The 26,622-nt window shown below is 35.4% G+C and overlaps 1 protein-coding gene across 4 annotated transcripts in view; it reads right to left on the reverse strand.

Annotated features, from left to right (window-relative positions):
• Positions 1-26,622, reverse strand: part of STK31 (serine/threonine kinase 31) — a 76,486-nt gene that overhangs the window by 35,353 nt on the left and 14,511 nt on the right. For all 4 annotated transcript variants that reach the window (XM_058724813.1, XM_058724809.1, XM_058724810.1 and 1 more), the window contains exons 7-14: positions 21,750-22,108; positions 20,428-20,602; positions 13,296-13,411; positions 10,772-10,931; positions 7,841-7,963; positions 4,000-4,179; positions 1,827-1,943; positions 389-508 (exon numbers count right to left, since the gene is read on the reverse strand). In XM_058724813.1, coding sequence (XP_058580796.1) covers positions 389-508; positions 1,827-1,943; positions 4,000-4,179; positions 7,841-7,963; positions 10,772-10,931; positions 13,296-13,411; positions 20,428-20,602; positions 21,750-22,108 — 1,350 coding nt within the window. The remainder of the gene's footprint in view (positions 1-388; positions 509-1,826; positions 1,944-3,999; positions 4,180-7,840; positions 7,964-10,771; positions 10,932-13,295; positions 13,412-20,427; positions 20,603-21,749; positions 22,109-26,622) is intronic.

Raw genomic sequence — 26,622 nt, forward strand, 5'->3', positions numbered from 1 at the left:
AGGATAGAAAAATAGGGATTCAAAGGGGCACATGTACCCTGATGTTTATAGTGGCATTATCAACAATAGTCAAATTATGGAAAGAACCCAAATGTCCAACAACTAACGAATTAATAAAGAAGATGTGGTAAAGGTTAGGTTTTAAAGAATACAAGGAAATCAAAGATTTATAACAATCAAAAAATTCAACATTTTTTATCAACTAAATTGTTATTTCCACTGTAGGGTGAATTTAATTACAAATCAGCTAACAATGGCTACACTGTTTTCCTAGCAATAATAAATAATTACCTACACACTGGATATTAAACTATTTGAAAAAAAACTTAAGTCCTAAAAAATTCAAAGCATCAATATATAAGACCAAAAAAATAAAGCATAATCCAACCTCAATACTGTCCTTGTACTTGGATTGTACTGTAGCGATAAGCCTTTCCTCTAAACGGATCTTTTGTAGTATTTGACTATATGTATTTAAAATGATCTCCTTGTCTGCATCACCTTGCTCCTAAGTGAAATAAATCATACATATGGAATTACTGACAAAAGAGTATCCAAAATAATTTAAACCTACAATAACAATGAATAAACTTTAAAATGTTGCCTTTAAGAAATTTCTATTTCAAAGTATTTCTTAAACATGTATCTTTTTCTAAGCAAAAGAGAGATTGATGTCAAAGATGTTCATATAGGAAATTTTGCTCCCATTACACTATTATTCCTATACCTTTCTAGAGTAGTATTAAAGGAAATCAGGGATACCACTCCATTAAATGTAGGAACTAAACAGAACTTCAACACTTTAAATTATTTTTAGAAATCATCTATTAAACACTTCTAAAATCAAGTCTGACAAAGAAGAACTTCCAGTTATAAAATAAATATGTCATGGAGATGAAAAGTACAGCATAGAAAACATAGTCAATAATACTGCAATAATGTTACAAAATAAACATACAGTGACTAAGCTTATCCTGGTGAGCACTGTGTGATGTACAGAATTGTCAAATTACTATGTTGTACACCTGAAACTAATATAATGCTATATATTAATCATACTTCAACAATAAAATAAAATAATAAAATTAAAGTTTGACTAAACCTTCTAAATACAGACTATTTGAAAATAGGGAAATATAGTAACATAGATGTATTTTTTAACGCTAATCTGAATAAGGTTGCAAGAGGTAAAAAAGAAATAAGTAAAATGAACAACATAACCAATGAGACTTTTGTAAGCCGCCTGAAAAACTGGGAAGGAGTCCCAGTAAGCAATAATAACATTACAAAATGCTCTTTTGAGGAGTTATACTAATTTCTAACTTGGCACAGCAATAGAGAACATACACAGTACCTAAAGGAAGATACTAATCAGTCTTGTGTATATACTTCGAAAGCTCTCCCAGATTTTATTTCAATTTTTCACAAATTCTAAAGAGTCTTTCTCTTTGAGTATGATAAACCCAAGAATCAAATGACACAGAAAGCTGATACACTCAGATTAAGAACAATTTTTCTAGAATTTTTCCTAGAATTAATTTCCTAGGAGTTTTCCTAGAATTAAACATTAGGCTTTATTTTTAATGTGAAAAGTCCTATTAAATGAAAATATTACTCTGTGGAAGAATAAGAGTTTGCATTGTTCTTGGACTAGAACTTGGATTAGAACTTGACAGGGTTAAAAAAAAAAAAAAAAGAACTTGACAGTGTTACTATTTTAAATAGGTCTATAAGAAGAAAACTAAGATCAGTCTTCATACTTTCTAAATAGGAAGAGAAACTATATTGCTTCAAAGGAAGCAATAATAAAGACTAACAATACTCACAATCAGAGATATCTCCAGCTCTTTGCAGACACTTGACTCAGTCTTCTCTAGGATTTCATCAATAACACCAATTGTGTCTTCAGAAGTTAGTGGTTCTTCCACAGAGAGATCGAAAGCCTCATTTGCAAAAAATTAAAACATGAAATATCTCATTTAATTATTTCAATTAGTATTGTGTCCTTATACCTAAAACAGAGCATTAGCCTATGCACTGGGCAATGTGGCATAAATAAGGATACACAAGAAAGATAAACTACCCTCACAAAACTTACACATCAAAGAAGAAAAGGTAAGGGGCACCAGTGTGGCTCAGTCAGTTAAGCATCTAACTCTTGATTTTGGGTCAGGTCATGATCTCACAGTTCGTGAGACTGAGCCCCCACGCTGGGCTGTGCAGACTGCTTGGGATTCTCTCTCTCCCTGTGTCTCTGCCCCTCCCCTGCTCACATTCACACTCTCACTCTCAAAATAAATAGACATTAAAAAAAAAAGTACACACATATTACACACTAAATACAGATTTTTTTTTAACATAATCTGTGGTTAAGAGACAGAAGAGGACAATACAGAGGAAAAGTATGAAAAGAAACAAACAAACAGAAATAAGACCAAGATTTGGGGAGAGAGGGGAAAGTAAAAGAAGCAGTCTGACTAAAAGCTGGTAGGAATCTTGGGGCACCTGGGTGGCTCAGTCAGTTAAGTGACCAACTCTCAATTTCAGCTCAGGTCATGATCTTACAGTCCATCTCATGAGATGGAGCCCCACATCAGGCTCCATGCTGAGGGTGGAGCCTGCTTAGGATTCTCGCTTCCTCTGCCCCTCCCCCAAGTGCATGTACACACACGCATGCACACACATGCTTTCACACTATCTAAAACAAAAAACAAAAAACTGGTAGGAAACTTAAGTGCTCAGGTGAAAAGTTAAAAGCTGATAAACAGTAAGCAGACAATGTCAGGCCTTTCAAATAAAAAAGGCCTATAATTATACCTGGTATTTGGTGATGACCTGCTAAGTATTTAGCAATCTGGAGATTAAAAACTAAAAATTAAACCCAGATGACTTCCATATCATTAGGAAAACAAAGGTATTTTCTATCAGGAAATAGACCTTATTAAAATAAAGTGTTAAACAGAATAAAATCAAGGGCCCAAATTATAGAACATAAAGGTCATAACTAGTCACTTTGATTTCAGAGATTCAGATATGTGATTATGGAGATATGGATTTGGGAAACAGCTATGGAAATGAAAGAAAAGGGTAAATGAGAGTTAACCTAAGCAGAGAGACAATTCTGATCAATAACATAAGAAGACAAACAAATAACTTAGTTATACTAATATATCTACTAAGAAGTGCCAAAAATGAAGAGTTCTGGAAGTAGCTGGAGATTAAAGACTTTTTTTCCAAAACAAAGCTAGAAATGCATATTTGTAAATCATTCACACAGATAAATGCCACCACGGATGTCCCTGCCCTTGCTGAGAAGGTTGTAAAGCAGACAGAAGAACAGAAAAAACAGAGAATCAGTATCAAAATGAGGCTGAAATTTAACTAGGTTTCTGAGTTCATTATACAAAACCATATGCCCCCATAGCTTTTAGAAAATTACATGGTGTTTTTACAGTAATAAATAAGAACTAAAAAGAATGATACACAAAACACCTTTTCTAATATCTAGTATCAACTAAGACTAGTGTTCTTCACTTATTTCAGATATCTTTAAGGTATTTAAGATCTCTAGAATGGAAAAGAATTAAACACTGCCAAACAATTCACATATTTTAAGCATGACTAGTCAGTCAACTAATGTTAAAACATATCTTGCTAAAAAGGAAACTAAACGAAGAGAAAGCTCTACTACCCTCTAAAACACATGTATATACAGTTACACTACAGCTATAGAATATACACTACAACTTGTAATAAATTCCAGTAATACTGTCTTATACCCACAACAGCTTACTGAAGCTGTTTTCATATATACTCCTAGAGAATAGAAATATGTAGATCCCTCACTCCTGCACCCCAGCCCTGTTCTCCTCAATCCCTTTCCTCCTTTTTCCCTCAGAAAAGTAGTAAATTATATTTGAAAAATTATTCCTAAAAAGCCCACATTCCCTGGTTTATGCTGCAACACCAACACCACCACTGGGCAGGAGCTCTTATTACCTTTACAGTGTTCTGGAACCATCCTACAAGACGTTGTAGAGAAACCTCTGTTTCACTTCTAACACTGGTGAACTCCTCTCTTTTATCACACTTCCAGTCATAAAATTTCTTAAGTATTTCTTCAGAGTTCAACCCTTCTTTGGCCTTTCCATATACTGCCTCTAAAGAGGTTGACAAATCCTACAGAAAGATATTTCTATTAAAGTTTATTAACTTCATATTAGGATTCAAACACTATATTATAATCTGTGAGACATAAAAGTAGTATGTTGAATCCCTGTCCTTGAGAATCTTATAAATAAAACTTAGAAAAGTTAGGTATGAAAGCATAAAACTACCTAGAAGGTGATTTACTTGGACTATAATAGTATAAGTTAGACAATTCTATTAAGGAAGACACTGAACATATACATGTACTTAAAAAGCATTTTTTAAAGGACTAGATGAGACCTTAGAGCTTAGTTGCTCTCTCTAGGAATCAAACTCTAAAAATGTTGCTGAGGGGCACCTGGGTGACTCAGTTAGTTGAGCATCCAACTCTTGATTTCGGCTCAGGTCATGATCTCAGGATCATGAGATTGAGTCCCACATTGGGCTCCATGCTCAGTGTGGAGCCTGCTTGGGATTTTCTCTCTCTCTCCCTCTGCCCCTTTCCCCACTCATGCTCTGTCTCTTTCTCTCTCTCTCAATTTTTTAAAAAAAATTTTTTTAAAAATTAGAAATGTCACTGAAGCAAGAGGAAAACTTAAAAGGTCCCAGAAATTTTTATCACAAAACTCTTAAGAAACCTTTGGAAAGACAGAAGACAGTTGGTGCTTAGCAAATAATGAATATAATCACTGCAAAGTGGGAAAAAGCCTGCACCACAACAGAAAATAGCATGTAGGAAAAGTAAACCTTCTTCATATGCCCTTCTCTCTCACACCAGAAAGCAGAAGTACAAAGCAAGAAGCAATGGGTTTATACAAGTACAGTATAGGAACCTAGATGAGGCAAAAACTGATAACCAGTACAGAAAAGCTGCCCACTCCTAAACACTTTTCTTCTCTTTTCCCATGAATACCTGGTAGCATTTACACCCAAGGGTAGTAGCCCTGGAAAACAGTAGTTAGTGGCTGAGGCAGAGGGACTGGGAGGTCCACTGAACAGTAAGATCCTCTACAAGAAAAGCCAACAGGAAGTATCTGAACCCAGATTGTAACCCTAGAAGCTCTGACAAACTATCCCATCCTATTCCCTAAACCACCCGAAGTCTTTTAAGTTATGGTCCAAACTTTCACCCCTTCCTAGGACCCCTCTACCACCCTATCCCATACCTACAAAACAGCACAAAACTAAGACAGCTTATAGTTTTCAAAGGGAATATAAGATCTTTGAAAGGAGGTTCAGAGGAGGGTGAAATGTGTGAATAAAACAAGAACTCTGAAAGAAATATAACAAATTAAGTCACCTTATAAAAAGGAAAGTCACGAACTCAAAACAAGCATAACAAATACTCTCAACAAAAAGAAATATTGAAAATACAAAGCAAAACCAATTATTTACAAACAAAAACCAACTGAAGTTATTAAGAATAAAAAAATAATCTTTGAAATAAATAACACAATGGGTTGGCTAAGCTGCAAAAAGGATACAGCTAGAGAACCAATTAGTGAGCTAGATGGTTAAGTCAAGGATTCCTCAGATACCTCCAAAAAGACACAGAAAAGGATAAAAAACAGAAAAAAATGGATTAACAATTAAAATATGTAGAGAACATTCTGTTAAATCTCCATTTAACAGAAGTCTCAGAATGAGAAAAAGTAAATGGGGGGAAAGGAGGAATAGTTATCAAATATTTATCAAATATTTCCTAAAGAAAGATATAAAACCTCAGACTAAATTGACTCAGATTAAATCTAAACTTAAATATGTTTAGTGCAATTTAAGGAACAAAGTCAAGGGCAAATGTTAAAGTTTCCAGTGAGGGAAAAGGTCACAGAACAAAAGGCAGACTGATACCAACAACAATGGAAATAAGAAAACAATGGATTACTGTTGTCAAAAGCTTGAAGGAAAAATGGGCTTTGGACCTAATATTTTATAGCCAACTAAACAAATGTTTAAAGTGCTTAAATGTAAGCAATTATTTTAGTGTTTAAATAAGATATCCTGAGACATTTAATACCTCACAAAAATCAACCCCACAAAGACCTCTTTGAAAGCACTCTTAGAGAAAATACTTTCATACACAGAGAAAAATCAAAAGATACCAACAACTTATAAAACAAGAATGAGGCGATAACTCTAAAGTTTTTTATCTGAGTTATCCTATACAATACCCATAACACTCTGTGCCTAAAATCCTAAACAACTGTGGTTGTTTGGTTACCCGATCTGGGAAAGGGAAATTCAGAGGAAGACACACCACAGGCAAGTGAGAATGTTCTAAGATATAGGGGGAGAAGGTAGAAAAGAAGGGAAAAAAAAGAATCCATGATAAAAATACAAAATAATTACAGAAATAAGTTCTATTAAAACAGTAATTACAAATACATAAATCAAGTTACCCATCAAAAGATAATTTTATACATTAGATTCTTTTAAAAAATGATCCATTAGTTGGGGCACCTACGTGGCTTAGTCAGTTAAGCCTCCGACCTTTGATTTCAGCTCAGGTCATGACACAGCTCATGAGTTTGAGCCCCACATCAGGCTCTGCACTAACAGTGTACAGCCTGCTTGGGATTCTCTCTCTCTCCCTCTTTCTCTGCCCCTCCCCGGCTCAAGCTTGCTCTCTCTCTCTCTTTCTCAAAATCAGTAAACTTCAAAAAAAAAAAAAAAAAAAAAAAAAAAGAGCCATTAGCATGTTGTCTAAGAAAGACATTTAATTTAAAACAAAGGATGGGAAAAAGGAAAGATCTACAAAGCAATTATTAACCAAAAAAAAAGGTGGAATAGGAATTATTAAAGGAAACAATATTTTAACACCACAAAGAAAACCAAGTTTAAGGGCATCTGGGTGGCTCAGTCGGCTAAGCATTTGAGTCTGGCTCAGGTCACAATCTTATGGTTCGTGGGTTTGAGCCCAGTGTCAGGCTCTGTGCTGACAGCTTGGAGCCTGGAGCCTGCTTCAGATTCTGTGTCTCCCTCTCTCTCTCTGCCTCTCTCTCTCTGTCTCTCTCAAAAACAAATAAGCATTAAAAAAAATTTTTTTAATAAATAAATAAACATCCTGGAGTTAAATGAAGAAAGGCTGAGGACTTTTAGAGAAAAATTTTAAATATCATTAAAGGAGACAATAAAAAAAAAAAAAAAGATCTGAATAAGTGAGGAGAAAAATTATGTTAATAGGTAGAATGATAATACTGTCATGCCCGTTAACTCCAAATTAAAGTCATTGCTAGGATGGAGAGAAAGGGCTGAAGACAAAGTTCCATAACATCCTATAGCTATTATACTCTAGCTCCTAATCCTGGATCTTAAAAGCCCTAAAACTCAAGGATCAGGACTCTTGTAACTCTTGACGTGACCCTACCAGATTTTCTGCTAAAAACAGGGATTCACATGCCTGCTACTGCTTCTGTCTCTATGAGTTTTCCCAGTGAATGCTGCTCTAGCAAGCATGATGTGTCTGACCATTTTACCTTATTTGCAAGATAGACACACACACATATATATAAATATTAAATAGATAAATGTAAAATTTTAATTTTATTAAAAAAATCAGAATTCATCAAAGAAGACAAGAAAAAATTTAGCAGCCATCAGTACTATCTGTGGTCTCTTGGTAAATGCTCATTTCACCTCTCAAATGATAAACGTATTTTAATGTATATATAATATATTTTTGAATTCTAACCTGCAATGTTTTCAAGCGTTTATTAAGAGGTAACTCATCTACTTCCAGAATAAAAACTTCTACTGCCATGTTCAGCTTCTGTTGCACTTCATTTCTTCTGGCAATCAAAATACTCACTTCATTCTGGAAAAAGAAAACAAAGAATAACCGTCATTAATACATCAGGTTTTTTTTTTTTTACATACTGACCTATATTAAAAAAAATGATCTCTTAAAGTGAATAAAATTTAACATTATAGGAGCGCCTGGATGGCTCAGTCGGTTAAGCATCCCACTCTTGGTTTTGGCTCAGATCATGATCTCACAGTTTCATGAGTTCAAGCCCCAGGTAGCACTCTGTACCGACAATGCAGAGCCTGCTTGGGATTCTGTCTCCCACTCTCTCTGCCCATCCTTACTTGCACTGTCTCTGTCTCTCTCAAAATAAATAAATTAATTTTAAAAAATTTAACATTACGTTCTTCAAACACAGTAGCCTTTAAGACAAATCTCTCAAAAACAAACAAAAAAAGACAACTATATCTCTCCTGAGATCGCCAAACTCACAGAGTTCTTTCCCTTAATTAGAAATAAGATATTTAACAATCCTGCTAATTTTTCCTGTTATTTGTGCAACAATGAAATTTTTGTTTTTCTTAAGAAAATTATACAAGTTCTATTATTAATTACACACTACCTCCCTCCTACTCCCATTCCACCCTCAATTCCTTCATCTACTTATCCTTCAAGATTCAGTTAATCTCCACCATAGTAAAACCTCCAATTTGCCTAGGTAGATAGAGATATCCAAGAACCCCATACATGATTTCTATTATAGTACTTATCAAACTATATTGAAACTATTTGTATATCTATCCCATACCCAAGAAGGATAGAGAAGATCATGTCTTAAACAAATCTGTATCTTTGCTACCTATAACAATATCTGGCATGAACACTTAAAAGCTTTAGTTTTAGGGATTCCTGGGTGGTTCAGTCAGTTAAGCATCTGACTTTGGCTCAGGTCATGATCTCATGGTTCATGGGTTCAAACCCCATATTGGTCTCTGTGCTGACAGCTCAGAACCTGGAGCCTGCTTCAGATCTGTGTCTCCCTCTCTCTCTGCTCCTCCCCCACTCATGCTGTGTTCTCTTTCTCTCTCTCAAAAATAAATAAACATTAAAAAAATTTTTAAAGCTTGAATTTTAGAATATTTTTTGTGTCCACCCAATCAGACCATTTTATAGCTCTATAGACTAAAGAAAAGAATCTCTTCATCAAAAATACAAATACATAAATGAAAATAACAATACTAAGACCCAAATTAAGTTCAATAAGGGCAATAAAATGGCAACTCTGAGTGGCAGTTATGACTCTGTATTTATCCAATAATCCACTCTTCGGCCTATCAAATGAGCTTTAGGGCAATGAAGCCTAAAAGTAAGTCCTGAAAATATTAGCAATAAGTAGAAACATATATCACTTTAATAAAAAAATCACATTTGTTCTACTAAAATACTAAGTCCTGGAGCTACATTAAGCCCTCTTCCTTTCTGTCTTGAATCACTGTCCTATGCTCAAACCAGAAAAACAAAAGTTAAAAAACAGTTCTTATTCATCTTATTACATGAAAATACTTATGAAATATTTTAATATTGATGATACAGTTTAAATGGGGAGAGAATAAATATACTCTGCAGTCAGACATACCTGGGTTGAAATTCCATATTAACACTTAGAGCTAAGTAATCTTCAGCAATTTCCTTAAGCTACGTGGGCCTCAATTTCCTCATTTATAAATAAGAGCAAAAATGTCCTTTTAAAAGTAAGTGTAAGAAAAAGTTTATAAAGTACCTATTAACACTACGTGTGTTTCATAGAGATTCAAAACTTCTTGCTTCTGCCACTTTTTTTTCTTCCATCATCAGAATTAATCAGTTACGGTCAAATATGTAAAATGACACAAATATAATCGCTTCTCCAAATTAAACATCCCCGACATTTCCAAAGGCCTAGTGATTCTGTTCACTTCTCAACTGAGAGCCAGCTCTAGGTTGCCAACTGGGCAGCCCAGGTATGAACTGGGAAGAAGACTTTCAGAGTACAATCCCCAGAGGCAGAAATCACCAATACTTACAACAGGGCAACTCCAAACACAAGTATAGAGCTTACAGGTACTTTGGAAAGCTATGACTGTGGTGAATTATCTTTACATGAAAAACAAGGAGTTCTGTTCAGCTCAATATGATAAACTAAAGAAAACTGTGAGAGGAAATAAATATACTTGTACCTATGCTAATAAAGAATTCATACGAAATAATCCATTCTCCATACCCCTCCCCTACCCACAAATAATCACCTCTAAACAAGGGGTGCGTTAATAGCATTTAATAGTAAGGCAGAGTTGAATACTGAAGCTTAAAAGACACCAATCAGACCCAAAAACAAGATACATTAGCAAGTGTCAAAGTCACCCTGGCTTACAAGCTTCACTCCACTCAAAAGCCACCATCTTTTATAAGCATAGCTTCCAAGATGCCTCAAGGATGGTATGCCCAGTTGCAAAAGCCTCCACCAATTCTTTGTACTTTATAGCTCAAGTCCAGATATAAATTACCAACTAGGAAGTTTTATTTATCTAAACTAGTAACATGACTGAATTATCATTTTATCAAATTACCAAGGGAACAGAAAGAGAATTATCCAAAGGTCATATTCTCATGCAAAAGGGGAAAAGATTTTTTTGACGCTTTATCCACAGTCACCATTATCTATCCTACTTTATTTTTTAATAAGGCAATAAAAGATATCAAATTAACATGAAGATGCTATAAAAATTAAAGATTTCATACAAAGTAGCACTACAGTATCTACAATCCTTCTTCTTTTTCAAAAGATATCTCCTTATGTTCAACAAATAAAACCATAACAGAAAAAAATTCTTGACCTACCACATTTTCACAAATTTGTATGTTCTCCTGAGCAAGACTGTATTCTGCCCAAATTCTCTCTAATTCAGTCAAAGAAGCTGGGTTAGTAAAGCACTCTTCCTCTAACACTTGCAAAGCATCTGAAAGGTCATTTCCAAAACGAACATTGATGTTGACACGTCTATTCAAAAACAAAAGCAAAAAGGAAAAGATCAAAACATTTTTAAGTTCAGGACACCTGGGCGGCTCAATCAGTTAAGCATCTGACTTCAGGTCAGGTCATGATCTCGCCATTGGTGAGTTTGAGCCCCAGATGAGGCTCCAGGCCTAGAGTCTGCTTCAGATTCTGTGTCTCCCTCTTTCTCCTCCCCTCCCCTGCTCATGCTCTGTCTCTCTCTCAAAAATAAACAAACATTTAAAAAAAAAATTTTTTAATGGATGTGGGAAGAAGTTACACTTAAATAATAATGGTCTAAAGTAACTACGTACAACATTAACATGAAGAGGTACTTTTTAAAACCTTATATAAAATCATAAATAATTGGTATAACTTATAATTAAACATACATTTGATTGAGGGGCACGTGGGTAGTTCAGTCAGTTAAGCATATGACTCTTGATTCTGGCTCAGGTCATGACATCACTGTTCAGTTCATGAGATCAAGCCCCACATCAGGCTCTGTGTTGACAGCATGGAGCCTGCTTGGGATTCTCTCTCTCTCCCTCTCTCTCCCCCCTCCTCTGTTCACACGCATGTGCTCTCTCTCTCAAAATAAACAAACATTAAAAACTTAAAAATATTTGATTGAGAAAAAGAGCAAATAAAACTTGTTAAAAAACCTTTACATAAAGGACAACTTTGGAAGTCTGCAGAACTTTAAATGATATCAAACAGACCTTAAATTTCGGTCTACAATTAGATTTCTGAATACTTCCTTAAAAATGTTAGACTTGGCCAATCTTGCTTACCAAGACTACAGCCACATAGTTTAGCATTTGTGGAATTGAAAAAAGAAAAAACAAAAAAACATTTGGAGAAGCAGGCCAGTTAGCAAAACCAATGAGGCCCATCCATATTCTTTTCTCTAGTTTCCAACTAGACTGCCACCATTCTAACAGCACATTATTTCCTCAAAGATGGATTAAAATTATTGGATTATTTTGGTCCTAAGTCTGACTCACAGCTGTGCCAGTGTAGCCACTTAATTTTTGGTAGTGCATCAAAAGTTGATTAGGTTCTAGAAGGACAAAATTACTCAAACTATCTAAAGGCTTATAAACCAGATGACAACTGATGGATTTATACCAGAGTACATAAATTTCTACTGGACAAAACACCAACACACAGTATTAATTCAGGTCACCAACTTCTTAGTGTTTGAAAGTACATGAGAAAATGAATTACTGATTTAAGTTCTTTATGTAGATTGGAAAGGGAACTAAGTTGTCTTGAGAACTATTTTTTTCCATATTCCAGAACAGGGTGACAAATTATCACTAACCAACAATAAAGCTATTCTCTATTAATATAAAATACCTACATAAATCATATATGGAGTCTAAGAAAAGCCAAATAAACTGTGTACAAGACTTGCTTACCAATTTCTTCTTCTTCTTCTGACTCTAGGAAGACTACTTTTCTGACTGTATGAAAACCACTTTTTTCTTTCTTTAGAGTACTACTATTAAGTATTTAAATTACCGAAATCTATGGGGTACCTGGGTGGCTCAGTCAGTTAAGTGCCCAACTTCAGCTTGGGTCATGATCTCACAGTCCATGAGTTCAAGCCCCACATCAGGCTCTGAGCTGTCAGCACCTGGTGAGTCTGGAGCCTGGTTCAGATTCTATGTTTCCCTCTCTCTGTGCCCCGCCCCCACTTGCAGTCTGTCTGTCTCTCTCTCTCGCTCTCTCTCTCAAAAATAAATAAAACATTAAAAAATAAAATGAAATAAATTACTGAAATCTTTAGTTTCAGTATAAGCCTGAAAATAACACTAAGAACTCCAACTGGACTTAGTAGTTTCCCATCAAACTACCACTTAGAACTTGTGTTAATTTTTACATTTCACTCTCATAGATGACTTTAGAATATAACTCCATGTGGGGGCGCCAAGGTGGCTCAGTTGGTTAAGGGTCTGACTTCGGCTCAGGTCATGATCTCATGGTTGGTGATTTCGAGATCCGCGTCGAACTCTGTGCTCACAGCTCCAAGCCTGGAGCCTCCTTCGGATTCTCTCTGGCTCTCTCTGCCCCTCCCCTACTCGTGCTCTGTCTCTCTCTCTCTCTCTCTCTCTCTCTCTCTCCCTCTCAAAAAATATATAATAAACATTCAAAAAAAAATTTTTTTTAAGAATATAACTACATGTAATGACAAAGGAATGCTGACAAAAATACTATAAAATTTATCTCAGGAGTTTTAGTTTTTCTCTTTGAGGCATAAAAATATAAAGATTAAGTCTCAAAGCAAAAATGGTGGGCATACAATTTAAATAAAGCACTAACAAATTAGCAATTATTTTAAATTGTCCTTCTTAAAAAACCTACCTAATTTCTTTCAGTATTTCAACCTTAGCTGCCAGATTTTTCATTCTGGTACCTACACGAGTCTTCAGAGTGCTTTCTAAATGTTTAGTCAAATCCATGGTAGTTGCTTTCTCTTGCTGCAACAAAAAATAAGCACATCTTAGTGAGTCTCAAACAGGAAACTGTATTTCTACTGTCACTTACATGATTTTAAGGCATAACTAAAATTTTAAAGGTTAAAAAATTTGGGGGCACCTGGCTGGCTCAGTCAGTGGAGCGTGCAACTCTTCATCTTGGGGTCATGGGTTTGAGCCCCACTTTGGGCACTGAAATTACTTTAAAAGAATTTTTTTAATGTTAAGCCAGAGGATAACTGACTTCCCTATAAATTGGGATCTGAAAAAGATAATATATTCCAGGCTTCTGCCTTCACACAGATTAGGGACTCATTCATTGAGTCAGATTAGGATTCATCCTAATAATCCAAACAGAAACAAATTTCATATAATACATGTCTGAACACTTAAATTTTAAAAAGATAAGTAAAAGATCCCCATAGAAACCCAATGATTCTCAATGACAATTTATTTTCTGACAAAGTCTTATGTCATTCTACATTACAAAAGAATCAAAAACATTATTTGCTTGACCCAAACTAGATTAAACTCCCTGATTCTGAGTGGTATCTCAAATACATGTCTACCATAATCATCCAAAATAACATACAGAGCAATAATATAAAGATCTGGCAGTTTTATTCCAGTTATACTACATACCAGGTATTATACGGTTAAACATAGAAATACTACTCAGTATTTGAACAACATGCTCTTCGGTTAAATAAAAAGAGAGAGGGGGTGCCTGGATGGCTCTGTCAGTAAAGCGACCAATTTCAGCTCAGGCCATGATCTCACAGCTTGTGGGTTCAAGCCCCACGTCGAGCTCTGTGCTAACAGCTCAGAGCCAGGAGCCTGCTTCAAATTCTGTGTGTCTCCCTCTCTCTCTGCCCCTCCCCTACTCACACTGTGTCTCTCTCCCTCAAGAACAAAATAAAACATTTAAAAAACTGAAGAAAAAAAAAGAAAGAGAGAACCAGCATATACTGAATGTTTATTACTAATATGCTACACTCAGGTATGCTCATGCCCTTCTGCTCTCATTTGTTGAGCAGGAGACCATGAAGAATCAGTTATGTTTGTTCTTAACTCTGTTTACAACTACTGGAATTGTTCTTATAATTACTCCAAAATTGCATAAACATAAGAAATAGAAGTGGGAAAATAAAGTTGTTAAATCTTTGAAAATGTGCTTACTGATTTACAAAGACTACATTAAAACAAATCTTTAACACAAGCTGCTAATGAATTATATGTGGATGAGAACTATAAAATATGAGGGAAAGAATCATTTAGATCTAAAAAAACTGTGAAATTAAACTCAAACATCTTGAATTTATTATTAATCCACTTATAAAAAATAGAACTCAGATAAAAACAGTATGGTTTTTAAGACAAAGAACAAGACAAACAGAAAATATGTCAAATTTAAACCCAACCACATCAATAATCACATTAAATGAAAATTAGCTAAACATTCCAATTAAAAGATAGGAGATTATCAATCTGGATAAAAAAGCTTACATTCCACTATATGCTAAGACACACTAATCAGACACAAAAGGATAAAAATTAAAGGATGGAAAAGATATACCATGCAAACATGGCTATATTAATATCAGGCAATGTGGACTTTAACACAGGAAACATTCCCAGGGATACTGCATAAAGAAGAGTCAATTCATCAGGAGGACACAGCAATCCTAAATGTGTATGCAATTAATAACAAAGTTTCAAATTCACACAGTAAAACTTAACAAAAAAGGAGAAAACAGACAAAACCACAATAATATTTGGAGATTTCAACACTCCTCCCTGGATATGGATCAGACAAATAGACAGAAAATCAGTCAGGATACAAAAGACTTCAACAACACTATCAACTGATTCGAACTACCTAACATTTATAAAACGCTCTACCCAACAACTATAGAATACACACAACTTTTTAAAGTACAAGGAGCATTTCCAAAGACAAACCATATGCTAGGTAATAAAGCAAATACAGGGGCGCCTGGGTGGCGCAGTCGGTTAAGCGTCCGACTTCAGCCAGGTCACGATCTCGCGGTCTGTGAGTTCGAGCCCCGCGTCGGGCTCTGGGCTGATGGCTCGGAGCCTGGAGCCTGTTTCCGATTCTGTGTCTCCCTCTCTCTCTGCCCCTCCCCCGTTCATGCTCTGTCTCTCTCTGTCCCAAAAATAAATTAAAAACGTTGAAAAAAAAAATTTAAAAAAAAAAAAAAAAAAAAAAAAAAAATAAAGCAAATACAATAAATTTTAAAGAACTGAAATCATAGAGTATGCTCTCTGATACCAAAAAATTAACTATTTCCCCCAAATTAATTGGGGGGAAATCTCCAAATATGTTAAAATTAGGCAACATAATTCATAATTCAAAAATATCACAAAATAATTTTAAAAACATGTTTAGGGGAACCTGGGTGGCTCAGTTGGTTGAGTGTCAAACTTCAGCTCACGTCATGATCTTACAGCTTGTGAGTTCAAACACTGGGTCAGGCTCTGTGCTGACAGTTCAGAGTATGGAGCCTGCTTTGGATTCTGTGTCTCCCTCTCTCTCTGCCCCTCCCCTGCTCAGACACTGTCTCTCTGTCTCTCAAATAAATAAACATTAAAAAAAATTTTTTTAATCACACAGCTAGTAAAATAAATTAAATTAAAAAATAAAAATGTTTAATTAATAAAAAACAAAATATCAAAATCTGTGGGCTACAAATAAAGTGGTGCTTAAAAGGAAGTATCTTTCGGGGCACCTGGGTGGCTCAGTCAGTTAAATGTCTGACTTTGGTTCAGGTCATGATCTCACTCAGGTCGTGATCTCACAGTTCACAAGTTCAAGCCCAGCATCAGACTCTGTGCTGACAGCTCAGAGCCTGGAGCCTGCTTCGAATTCTGTGTCTCCCTCTCTCTCTCTGTTCCTCCCCTACTTGCACTCTATGTATCTCAAAAATAAAGATGAAAAAAAATTTTTTTAATTTTTTTAAAAGTACTTTAAATGTTATAAAAGAACAAAAGATTTAAAAAAATGATATCAATTTCCATCTAAAGAAACTAGAGGGGCAAATTAAAGAGGAAGAAAGGCAATCATAAAGCAAAGAAATCAATACAAAAGAAACAATAAATTAAAAAACCAAGAGATCCAGGATGCCTGGGTAGCTCAGTCAGTTAAGTGTCCAACTTCAGCTCAGGTCATGATCTCGTCGTTCATGGGTTCAAGCCCCACATAGGACTCTGTACTGACAGCTCAGAGCCTGGAGCCTGCTTCAGATTCTATGTCTCCCTCTCTCTGTCTGCCCCTCCTCTGCTTGCACTGTCTCTCTCTCTAAAATAAAAATAAACATTAAAAAAATGTTTTTAACCAAGAGATCCAAAAATCAGTTCTTTGAAAACATTAAAAACTTCACATTTCTGGTCCAGCATGTAAAAAGCCTAGAAATCACCACACCATCTTAACAAGTAAAAAAAACTAAATAAACTGAAACAGCAACAAGTCTTGAAACTTTACATGAGGTGAGGTCACAGGGCAAAACTGCTACCCCCAAAACTAGAGAGACAGGCAAATAAAAACCATCCACAACTTAACTAGAGCAGAAACTTCTGAGGGAAGCAGTCTGGTATAGGTACACCTCAACTTTTTTTTTTTTTTCAACTTTTTTTTTTATTTTTTTTTTTTGGGACAGAGAGAGACATAGCATGAACGGGGGAGGGGCAGAGAGAGAGGGAAACACAGAATCGGAAACAGGCTCCAGGCTCCGAGCCATCAGCCCAGAGCCTGACGCGGGGCTCGAACTCACGGACCGCGAGATCGTGACCTGGCTGAAGTCGGACGCTTAACCGACTGCGCCACCCAGGCGCCCGGTACACCTCAACTTTAACTGACAAATGCTGAAGGCTCAAGGTGAACAACTTGGAGTTAGAAACTCCAGGCAAACTGTCATCAGGATGTCCATCTGTTTTGTGAGTCTCTACCAGGTTCTCATAATATAAATATAAAAAAATCCCCTCAAGCTCCCAGGGAAAGGGGAAAAGGAACCATTTTGAAATATGCCAGAGTATTCTATTCTTAACAAGATCTGCCCTCATGGAAACTATTTAAACCAAGCCTAACTTGCTGGGGTTTTATCAGAGACTAACCTGAGGGAAGGAAAATACCCAACTCTAGCCCACTCTAGCCACCCTGTCCTACCTAAAAGGGGTGGGCGGTGGGGGGAAGCTTGTGTGAAATTCAAAGTCCAGAGACAGAGGACTATAAAATGCTCCTTCCTCCCCCACACCTTATCACCACATTACTAAAGGCTTGATTACAGCAAATCCCTTTACCCAGGACATCATGCCCAACTACCAATAAAAAATTACAATATATAGTAAAAGACAAAAAAACACATTTGGAAAAAATAAAGCAAGAATCAGAATCAGACTCAGACATGGCATGGGTAGATACTCAAACTGTCAGGCCAGAAATTTTAAACATGATATTATTAATATGCTATGGGCTCTAACACATAAAGTAGACAGCATGCAAGAACAGACAGCCACTATAAACAGAGAGATGGAAATTCTAAGAAACATACAAAAAGAAATGCTAGAGATCAAAAACACTATAGCAGAAATGAACCATTTTGATGCACTTATCAGTAGACTGGACACGGCTGAGGAAAGAATCTTTGTAATCCAAAATATGTGAATTCATATGTCCACAAAAAGAGGTGTACAAAAGTAAGTACACAGTGGTTTCATTCATAACAACTAAAACCAGAAACAACCTAAATACAAACTGTGGTATACTGCTACAATGGAATACTACTCTGCAATAAAAAATGAACAAACTTCTAATACACACGACATAGATAAATCTCACAAACAATATGTTGAGTTAATGAAACCAGACACAACAGAGTATATATCAGAATATTCCATTTATATAAAGTACAAGACTAAAACTAAACTATGGTGATATAAATCAGAATAGTGGTTGCCTTGGGTAGGAGGAAGAGAACAGACTATAAGGAGGCACCAAGGAACTTTACGAAGTTGAACTAAACATTTTTAATGTTGAGTAGGTAAAGTAAATGGCCTTTAATCCATTTACAGTCTTCATGGAAAAGGACAGAGGAACACACTCAGAGAAAAGAAATAAAAGGCAGGTGATTAATCTCCTTGTCAATTAGACTTCTAAAGAAAACAGACTATTTTCTAAGAGGAAGAGTTCTTATCTCTGAAATGCCCTTAGGAGGATGTCCCTAGATAAATGAATAGTATTTATAATAGTTAGAACCCAAGATTTATGGATTTATGAGGCAGAGCTCCCTATGGATATGGGTTTATGGATTTAACGGCTGAAAATTCAGTTCAGTTACCAATGCTGACCATTGATTTATTGAGCCTAACAAAACCCTGATTAAAACAAAAAACAAACAAACAAAAAAATCCAGGGGTGCCTGGTGGCTCACTCAGTTGGTTAAGCGTCTGACTCTTGGTTTCAGCTCAGGTCACAATCTCACGGTTCATGGGATGAAGCCCCACTCTGTTCAGAATCCCAAGGATTCTCTTTCCCACTCTCTCTCTGCCCCTCTCCCCTCAATAAATAAACTTTAAAATAATAATAATTAGATTTTAGGGAACTTCCAGATTGGTGAACCAATGTACTGGGAGAGTGGCAAGCTAAAATAAAATACCCTTGCTCCCCTACCCCACCCACCTCCACCCTCATCATAACATCCTCGGTGCATCTCTTCCTTTTATTTGGTTGTTCCTGCATTATATTCTTTATAATAAAACTGTAATCATAAGTATCGCACCTTCCTGAATTCTGTGAGTTGTTTCAGTGAATTATTGAACAAAGAGAGTAGGGATCATAGGAACCCTCAATTTATAGGCAGAAGTGGGGTAGCTGGGGGACATGATTATGGCTGGTATCTGAAACAGAAGTCTTATGGGACCGAGTCCTTAACTTGTGGGTCTGTGCCAACTCCTGGTATTTAGTGTCACAAACGAAATGCAGGACAGACATCCAGGTGGTGATGTGAACTGTAGAAACAGTGTTGGAATAGTACATTTAGTGTACATTTATTCTAACGTACATTAGAAAAAATGTACACATTTTAAAAATACACAGTATTCTTAGGGAAAAAAATGCCCTGAATCTAAGCAAACCTTGAGACCTAACTACCATAAAAGGAAATCGATGGAGATAAAGGAGCCTCTTAAGCAACGCCAAGGATGCAGATTAAGCAATTTAAAGAGACTTATCATCCAAAATGCAATGCATAGGCCTGACTGAGATCCTGAGTGGAGGAAACTAAAGAGCATTCATAGAAATCCAAGAAATCTGAACATTGGATATTAAAAGATACTACAGAATGACGGTTAATTTGTAAGTGTGAACAGTATAATGGTTGTCTTTTGTGAAATTATTTCCAACTAGAGATACACACTAAAACATATACAGTAGAATATTATGAATGGGATTTGTTTTAAAATAACTCAGGAGGAAGTAACTAGGTGGCTCAGGCCCAACAGTGCAGAGCCTGCTTGGGATTTTCTCTCTCCCCCTCTATCTCTGCTCGTTCCCTGCTTGTGCTTTCTCTCTCTCTCTCAAAAGAAATAAACTTAAAAAAACAAAATAACTCAGGAAGTACAGATTTTTTTTAAAAAAGATTGCCCATGTGTTTAATAATTGTAAAATTAAGTGATGAGTACACAGGATCAATTATTCAATTCTCTCTCTCCTGGAATGTTTGAAATTTCTCATAGTTAAGTTTTTTTAAAAAACATAAAAGGAAATGTAAATGAGAAATTATTAATTAGTCCTTCAAACATTCAATGAAATCCAAAGATGATTAGTTTGGAGTGTAAGACAAAATTTCATCTGTAAACAAATATAAAGAAAGGACAGAGTGAGAGAAGGGAGAGAGAAAAGGAAGACAACACAAAGTAACAGAAAATTAAACAAAGAAGAGCAGAGGAGTACACAGATTTCCTAGCTGGTCATTCTTTACCTTATACCAGTGAACATACCATACCTGAAGCTCCTGGATGGTCTGTTCTACTTTGGATTCTAAAGTTTTATAACTTTCAAGAAGAACCTCTTTTTCTGTTTTAAGCCTTTCATTTTCTTCAATCAGTTTCTGGTCCTGCTTAATTTTTGCCAGGCTGACATTAGACCCTAGATTAAAGTCTCCAACAGCCAAACTGTCCCTATTAAAAACAAATTCACTCATTTTAAAAACCAAATTGTGTAAGGCTGACAGAGATCATAAACTAAATCATCCTAGACTTTTTATACCACACTATACCTTAAGTTAATTTTGAAAACTAATTTAAAACCTTTATCTAGTTTGGGGCACATAAGTGGCTTAGTCAGTCAAGCATCTGACTTCAGCCCAGGTCATGATCCTCTGCTTTGTGGGTTCAAGCCCCGCGTCGGGCCAGTGCTGACAGCTCGGAGCCTGGAGCCTGCTTCAGATTCTGTGTCTCCCTCTCTCTCTGCCCCTCCCCTGCTTGCACTCTGTCTCTCTGTCTTCCCAAAATAAATAAACATTAAAAAAAATTTTTTTAACCTTTATCTAGTTCAACATTATAAAATATTTTAATGCAAACTAGGTTTTATAACTAAGGTCACACTTCAAAAACAATGCTACCAACAATGCTACTCAAATATATTCCAACTGCCTTGTAGCAGTATCAACTCAGGCAAATACAGTAAAGTGCATTCTATATCAGTTTCTTCCAATTCCTCCTCCCCATCAACCCCACTCCAGTTGTTGGATCATTACACAGAAGTATACAAATGGTGTGATACTTACAAACATTAAACCTGGCTTTCTGCTTCAAGTTTATAATTCAAAAAGTTTAAAATTCACTAAAAAGTGAATTCCCTTTATAATAATCAAAATTTTACCACAGTTAGCTATCATAGGAAGAACAAAGAGTTTCTCTTTTGTTAAAAAGGAAAGGCAATTCCCTGAAATCCATTAAAATATTCTTAAAGCCATAGGAAAACTTCAAAGTTTAACTGAAATTCTGGCCCTGCCCAAATAATTCAGATTTAGGGACAGATTTTTATTTTTGATAAACATATTCAAAAGAATTAGTATGAGGAGTTGGTATGTGAACTTTAAACAACTGAGAAACGACTTTTCTTTCAAAGTGGCTTTTAATGAAAATATTCCTGCTAAAACAGACAGGAATGCATGTTTGAGAAAAATAGAAATGAGTATCATCCCTCAAAATCACTGACATGTAGATGAGTACTCCAAAACATAAGCCTTCCTTCTACTATGACAAGAGCTTCTACCATGAATTAGAAACTAGGTTAAGACTAAAATCCCCACAACAGTCTTACTTTGGAAACGTCACATGATTTCCTGCATCATTTTCATTCTTCGAGTCCAGAATCATCCTCCCACTTAAACGCCCCTTTGGTCGGCTAAAGGCTGACTGGTTTGATCTGTGTCCCCATGTAGGAATGGGGCTTTTGAGGTTCCTGAGGACAAGCTGACCAGGATCTGATTTTTTTTCCTCACAGATGTTAGTGCTGGAAGTAAGTCTGCATTTTTCCGCAAATCCTTTCTTAGCCACCTCTTCCCCTATATCCACACTGCCATACTCAGCCTGAGCAATAACTGTTCCATCTTGATAAGTTGCTTTAATTCTCATTTTTATCTCCTTCTCAAAAATCAAGCTCCCCAGAAAGGTTCTTCCCTAAGAAAGATGAGGAAAAAAAGAGGTAAACCAACTACACCAACATGTTTATTTTGTTTCTACCCAGTTTTTCAAACAACCATACTTCTTTCATGCTGAAATCTCTATAAAAGTAGTCTTACCTTGTTGTTGACTGTACACAAATATATTTCTGCATGTGTATGCATATATTCCAATTACACACTTAATAAAATCTTCCCTTCCAGAAGTAGAACTAGCACCTGTATAGGCAGCCATATTTATAAATTTTAAATTTTTAAATGTGTACCAATTAAATATCCTAGAATAGTTGTTTTAAAGCAAACAGACTGTGTTGACCATTTTGGCCCCAATGAAATGAAATGGTGTCCTGAGGAGTACAGCACATAAAAATGAATTCTGGTATCTAGTTAAGGGGCTCAAATTCAACAAAACTTTAAAAATAGTTTTAGAATCAGAATTAGGTACTCTGGTTACGGGTGCATGGCTAGCTCAGTGGGTGGAGCATGTATCTCTTGATCTTGGGGTAGTGGGTTTGAGCCCCACCTTGGATGTAGAGATTACTTAAAAATTAAATCTAAAAAAAAAAAAAAAAAAAAAGAATTAGGTACTCTGGTTTTAAAGTAAGACAACAGTAGGAGAGAAAAAAAATAAAAAAAGGAAATCATACCAGTAATAATCCAGGTAACAAGAGCATAAAGACCAAACTAAAAACTAGAAAATATGAGCTGGCTACATTTAAATAAAAAAGGAGGGGGCGGCAGAGGGGGAGGAGGGAGGGAAAAGAAAAAATTTCAAGGTCCAAGGAGGAAGAGGAGCTACAGAAAGAAAAAAAAATGTCAAGAAACTAAATAACATTGGTAGGAAGTAACTATCTTCTCTTTTTTTAACTATATAATAGAAGAGTAGAAAAGTGTATGTGAAGAGTAAAAGTGAAACCTGTGTAGAAGTTCTTAACCTTTTCTGTGCCATGGGCTCCTTTATCAGGCTGATGGAACTTTTGGAATACCCCTCAGAAAAATGTTTTTAAATGCAGAGAAAACTATTTCACTGTGATACATTTTAACCCCAAGTTAAGAAACCCTGTACCTAGAATATATCTGAAAGGGCACAGGAAGGCAAACTATATATGCTCAAGGATCATCAAGCATCCACAAACCAAATTACAAAGTATATTAAGTTTATAAAAACACAGTTTTTATCAATTTTTCAAACCACAAAATGTTTAAATACACACATCCTGAGAGGCTTGAATTTACCAAGAATACCAATATAGATAGCAAAGGTGGTTCAGAAGGCATCCCCAACAAATGAGGGATACCTAGGTGGCTCAGTTGGTTGGGTGTCCGACTCTTGATTTCTGCTCCAGTCATGATCTCACAGTTCATGGGATCAAGCCCCAAGTCTGGCCCTGTGCTGACAGTACAGAGCCTGCTTGGGATTCTCTCTCTACCCCTCCCCTGCTCTCTCTTTCAAAATAAACATTAAAAAAAAAAAAAGCCATCACCAATAAATGAGATGAAGCAAGCAAAGCTAACAAACTCAAAATACAACTCATAGAAACATATCAGATTAAGATTTTGATCAATCAGAACACAGTTTTGGATTAACCTCTTTCATACAAAACCCCTTGGTTTCAACCCTTTATGCTGAAAGTTTATCTAAAATCAAGTACAACTGAGGCACCCGCGTGGCTCAGTCAGTTGAGCATCTGACTTCAGCTCAGGTCATGATCTTGCAATTTGTGAGTTCAAGCCCTGAATCAGGCTCTGTGCTGACAGCTCAGAGCCTGGGGCCTGCTTCAGATTCTCGGTCTCCATCTTTCTCTGCCCCTCCCCAACTTGTGCTCTGTCTCTCTCAAAAATAAACATTAAAAAAAGATTTTAATAAAAACAAAATAAAATCAAGTACAACTTCCACTCCCAACCAATATTAATGGAAGTGACAGTGTCTGAAAATTATTACTGGAATATGTAGAATTCTTAATATCAAGTAACTCTGTCTTTGGGCAACATATGGATTTAAATGGAAATAATCTACTTTGTACAAAAGTTCCAATTACCTAAAGCTGAATGCTCCAAAGGTATACTACTCCTTGCTTAGAATATTTTATGCAAAAATCTGATTTTAGACTTTTCTCTGAAGTCAAATTCCTTTTAGTTATGGCCACCAATAACAATTAGTTGTTCAACAAAATTCTCCCTGAATCATTTATAATCACAAAGACAGAACCCTAAATTTGGAATAAAATCTAAGTTCTCCTAAATTCTAACTGACAGAAAGAATGACCCAGTAGATGATACGTGGGTGTTTTAATATTATAACTTACCATAAATATATTTTCTACATATTCTTTTTTAAATGTCAAATATTTAATTTTTATAGTGAGAAATGTGTTACAGTTCTCATTAAATCTTGCATGCTGGAAAGAGATATATTTATTTTCAAAACATATTTAGGCATTTAAAAGGCATAAGATTCACCTGTTAAATAAATTTGGTCATTGTTTTAGAACACAGAGCTTTCAATGATTAAAAAGATGATGTCACTTTTCTAAGACATATTTCATTCTGTTTCCCAAACTGGTAAGCTTTATTCAGAAACAAGAAAGCATAACTTTCTTTCTACTTTAGTCTACCTAATCTTGTCTGGATATATTAGAAAACAGGCAAAAAGGCCTTTAATCTGTTATACCCAAATTCTAATCTCTACCTCTCATTCCCTGATACTATGTAAATTTTTTAAAACAAGGGAGGCATTTAGGGCATAAATCTGCTGAGCGTCAGCATTTGTAACCACCATTCTGAGTATCAATTTCAACTGTGTTATAACATGGGTATGAAAGTATTGGCTTAAAATGTATTGAAGTTATTTTAGTGCCAAGGTCACCCTCTGGAAGTCTCTCTCTTTTTAACTAAATCTCTACTATTCATTTGCTCAAATGTTAGATAAATTGGATGGTGATCTAACACGTAACAGGCAAGAGCAGGGAGATCAGGCATACAAAAACAAATAAAATACTTTTCTCTACTAAGACAGTCTTATCTCTACAAGCTCACTATCTTGTGGAGCAAGAAAAAGACCACAACTCTGCATACCTTATACACTGAGTGACTAAAACAGCTGCAGGGGAATGGATGGTGGGTATTAGCAAAGACATTATACAGGAAATTTTATTTGAGCCTTAAACTGAAAATTAATGGCTAGACATGGGATTCTTGAGCAGAGACACTCAATAATAACTATTTCTTTCCAGAAAACATTCAGTTTGCTAATTAGCTGAACTCCAATCAACAGTCTTTTTATTGAACTTAAACATACAAACACAAATAGTACCACCTGTAAAGAACCTATGAAGCATACAAAACATTACCAATAACTAATGTTTATTCCTCAGTTCCAAAACCAACTTTTAAAAATGACCTTTTATTCTTGATTCATGTTTGTTTCAATTAACATAAAGTTTATATCATCTTACTATGAGAACAGAACAGACTTGAGTTCCAGCCTTAGCTCAGCCATAATTAGCCTATGACTTTAAATAAGTCATCTAATTGTTCTAGAGCCAATTTCTTTATTTGTAAAATAATGAGGTGAGAGCAGATGAATTCTAAGGTCAATAAATTTCTAGGCTTGCAAGAAATTCAAGACAAGCCTCTACCTTGGTCAAAACATCTGCATTAAAGGGAAACATAATAAACTTCAGATTTTAAACCAGAAACTTAGGGCTATCAATTTATAATAATATCTATGCTTTACTCTGTATTTCTGAAAGTCTTAAGTTCCAAGTACAGAAATGTTTCTTCGAAGTAACTATAGTGCAGACAAAATTACACCCAACAACCTACAAGGTTCTCAAATTAAAAAAAAAAAAAAAAAGGAGGCAAATAGGTTTCTGAATTTTACTATTCCTCATGGTATTGATTAAATCATTTTAACATGTTATTTGAGCTACTAAGTTAAAAAATATAAATCTGATTACTTAGCAGTATAGTATCTCCTCAACAACAGTAACACACACCAAAAGAACATCATTACTGCACAGGAGATTTAAAAAGAGGTAGAATTTAAGACTACCCCTGAAACTATGAAATATCTGCCAGAATTAGGCTACTAATCCAAAATTTAATGGGATGAATACAAACTAGAATCTAGATAGTAGAACATCATTGCCAACTGCTACACCAAACAGAATAAACCCTTGCCAAAATGATAAAATCTGATTAATTCACAACTCCACTTTTTGTGGTATTTATGGCCAGGGCTAGGTTAAAGATCACTCTTATTTAATACTCTCTCAAAAGCAAAAGATAACAATAATTATATTATCATTTTCTCCATCATAAGAGACTCTTAAATTTTCACATGAGAAGAAACTATTTACACTTATTATGTAAATATATATACACATACATATCACTCTGATCATCACAAATGTTTACATGGCAAAGATGAGCACAAATAATTGTTTTTGAATCATTCTATAATTCATATTTTTCACTAATTTATACAGGCTTCAATATTAAAGAATTAGA

The sequence above is a fragment of the Neofelis nebulosa genome, chromosome 4, assembly GCF_028018385.1.
Source record: "Neofelis nebulosa isolate mNeoNeb1 chromosome 4, mNeoNeb1.pri, whole genome shotgun sequence".
NCBI lineage: Eukaryota > Metazoa > Chordata > Mammalia > Carnivora > Felidae > Neofelis > Neofelis nebulosa.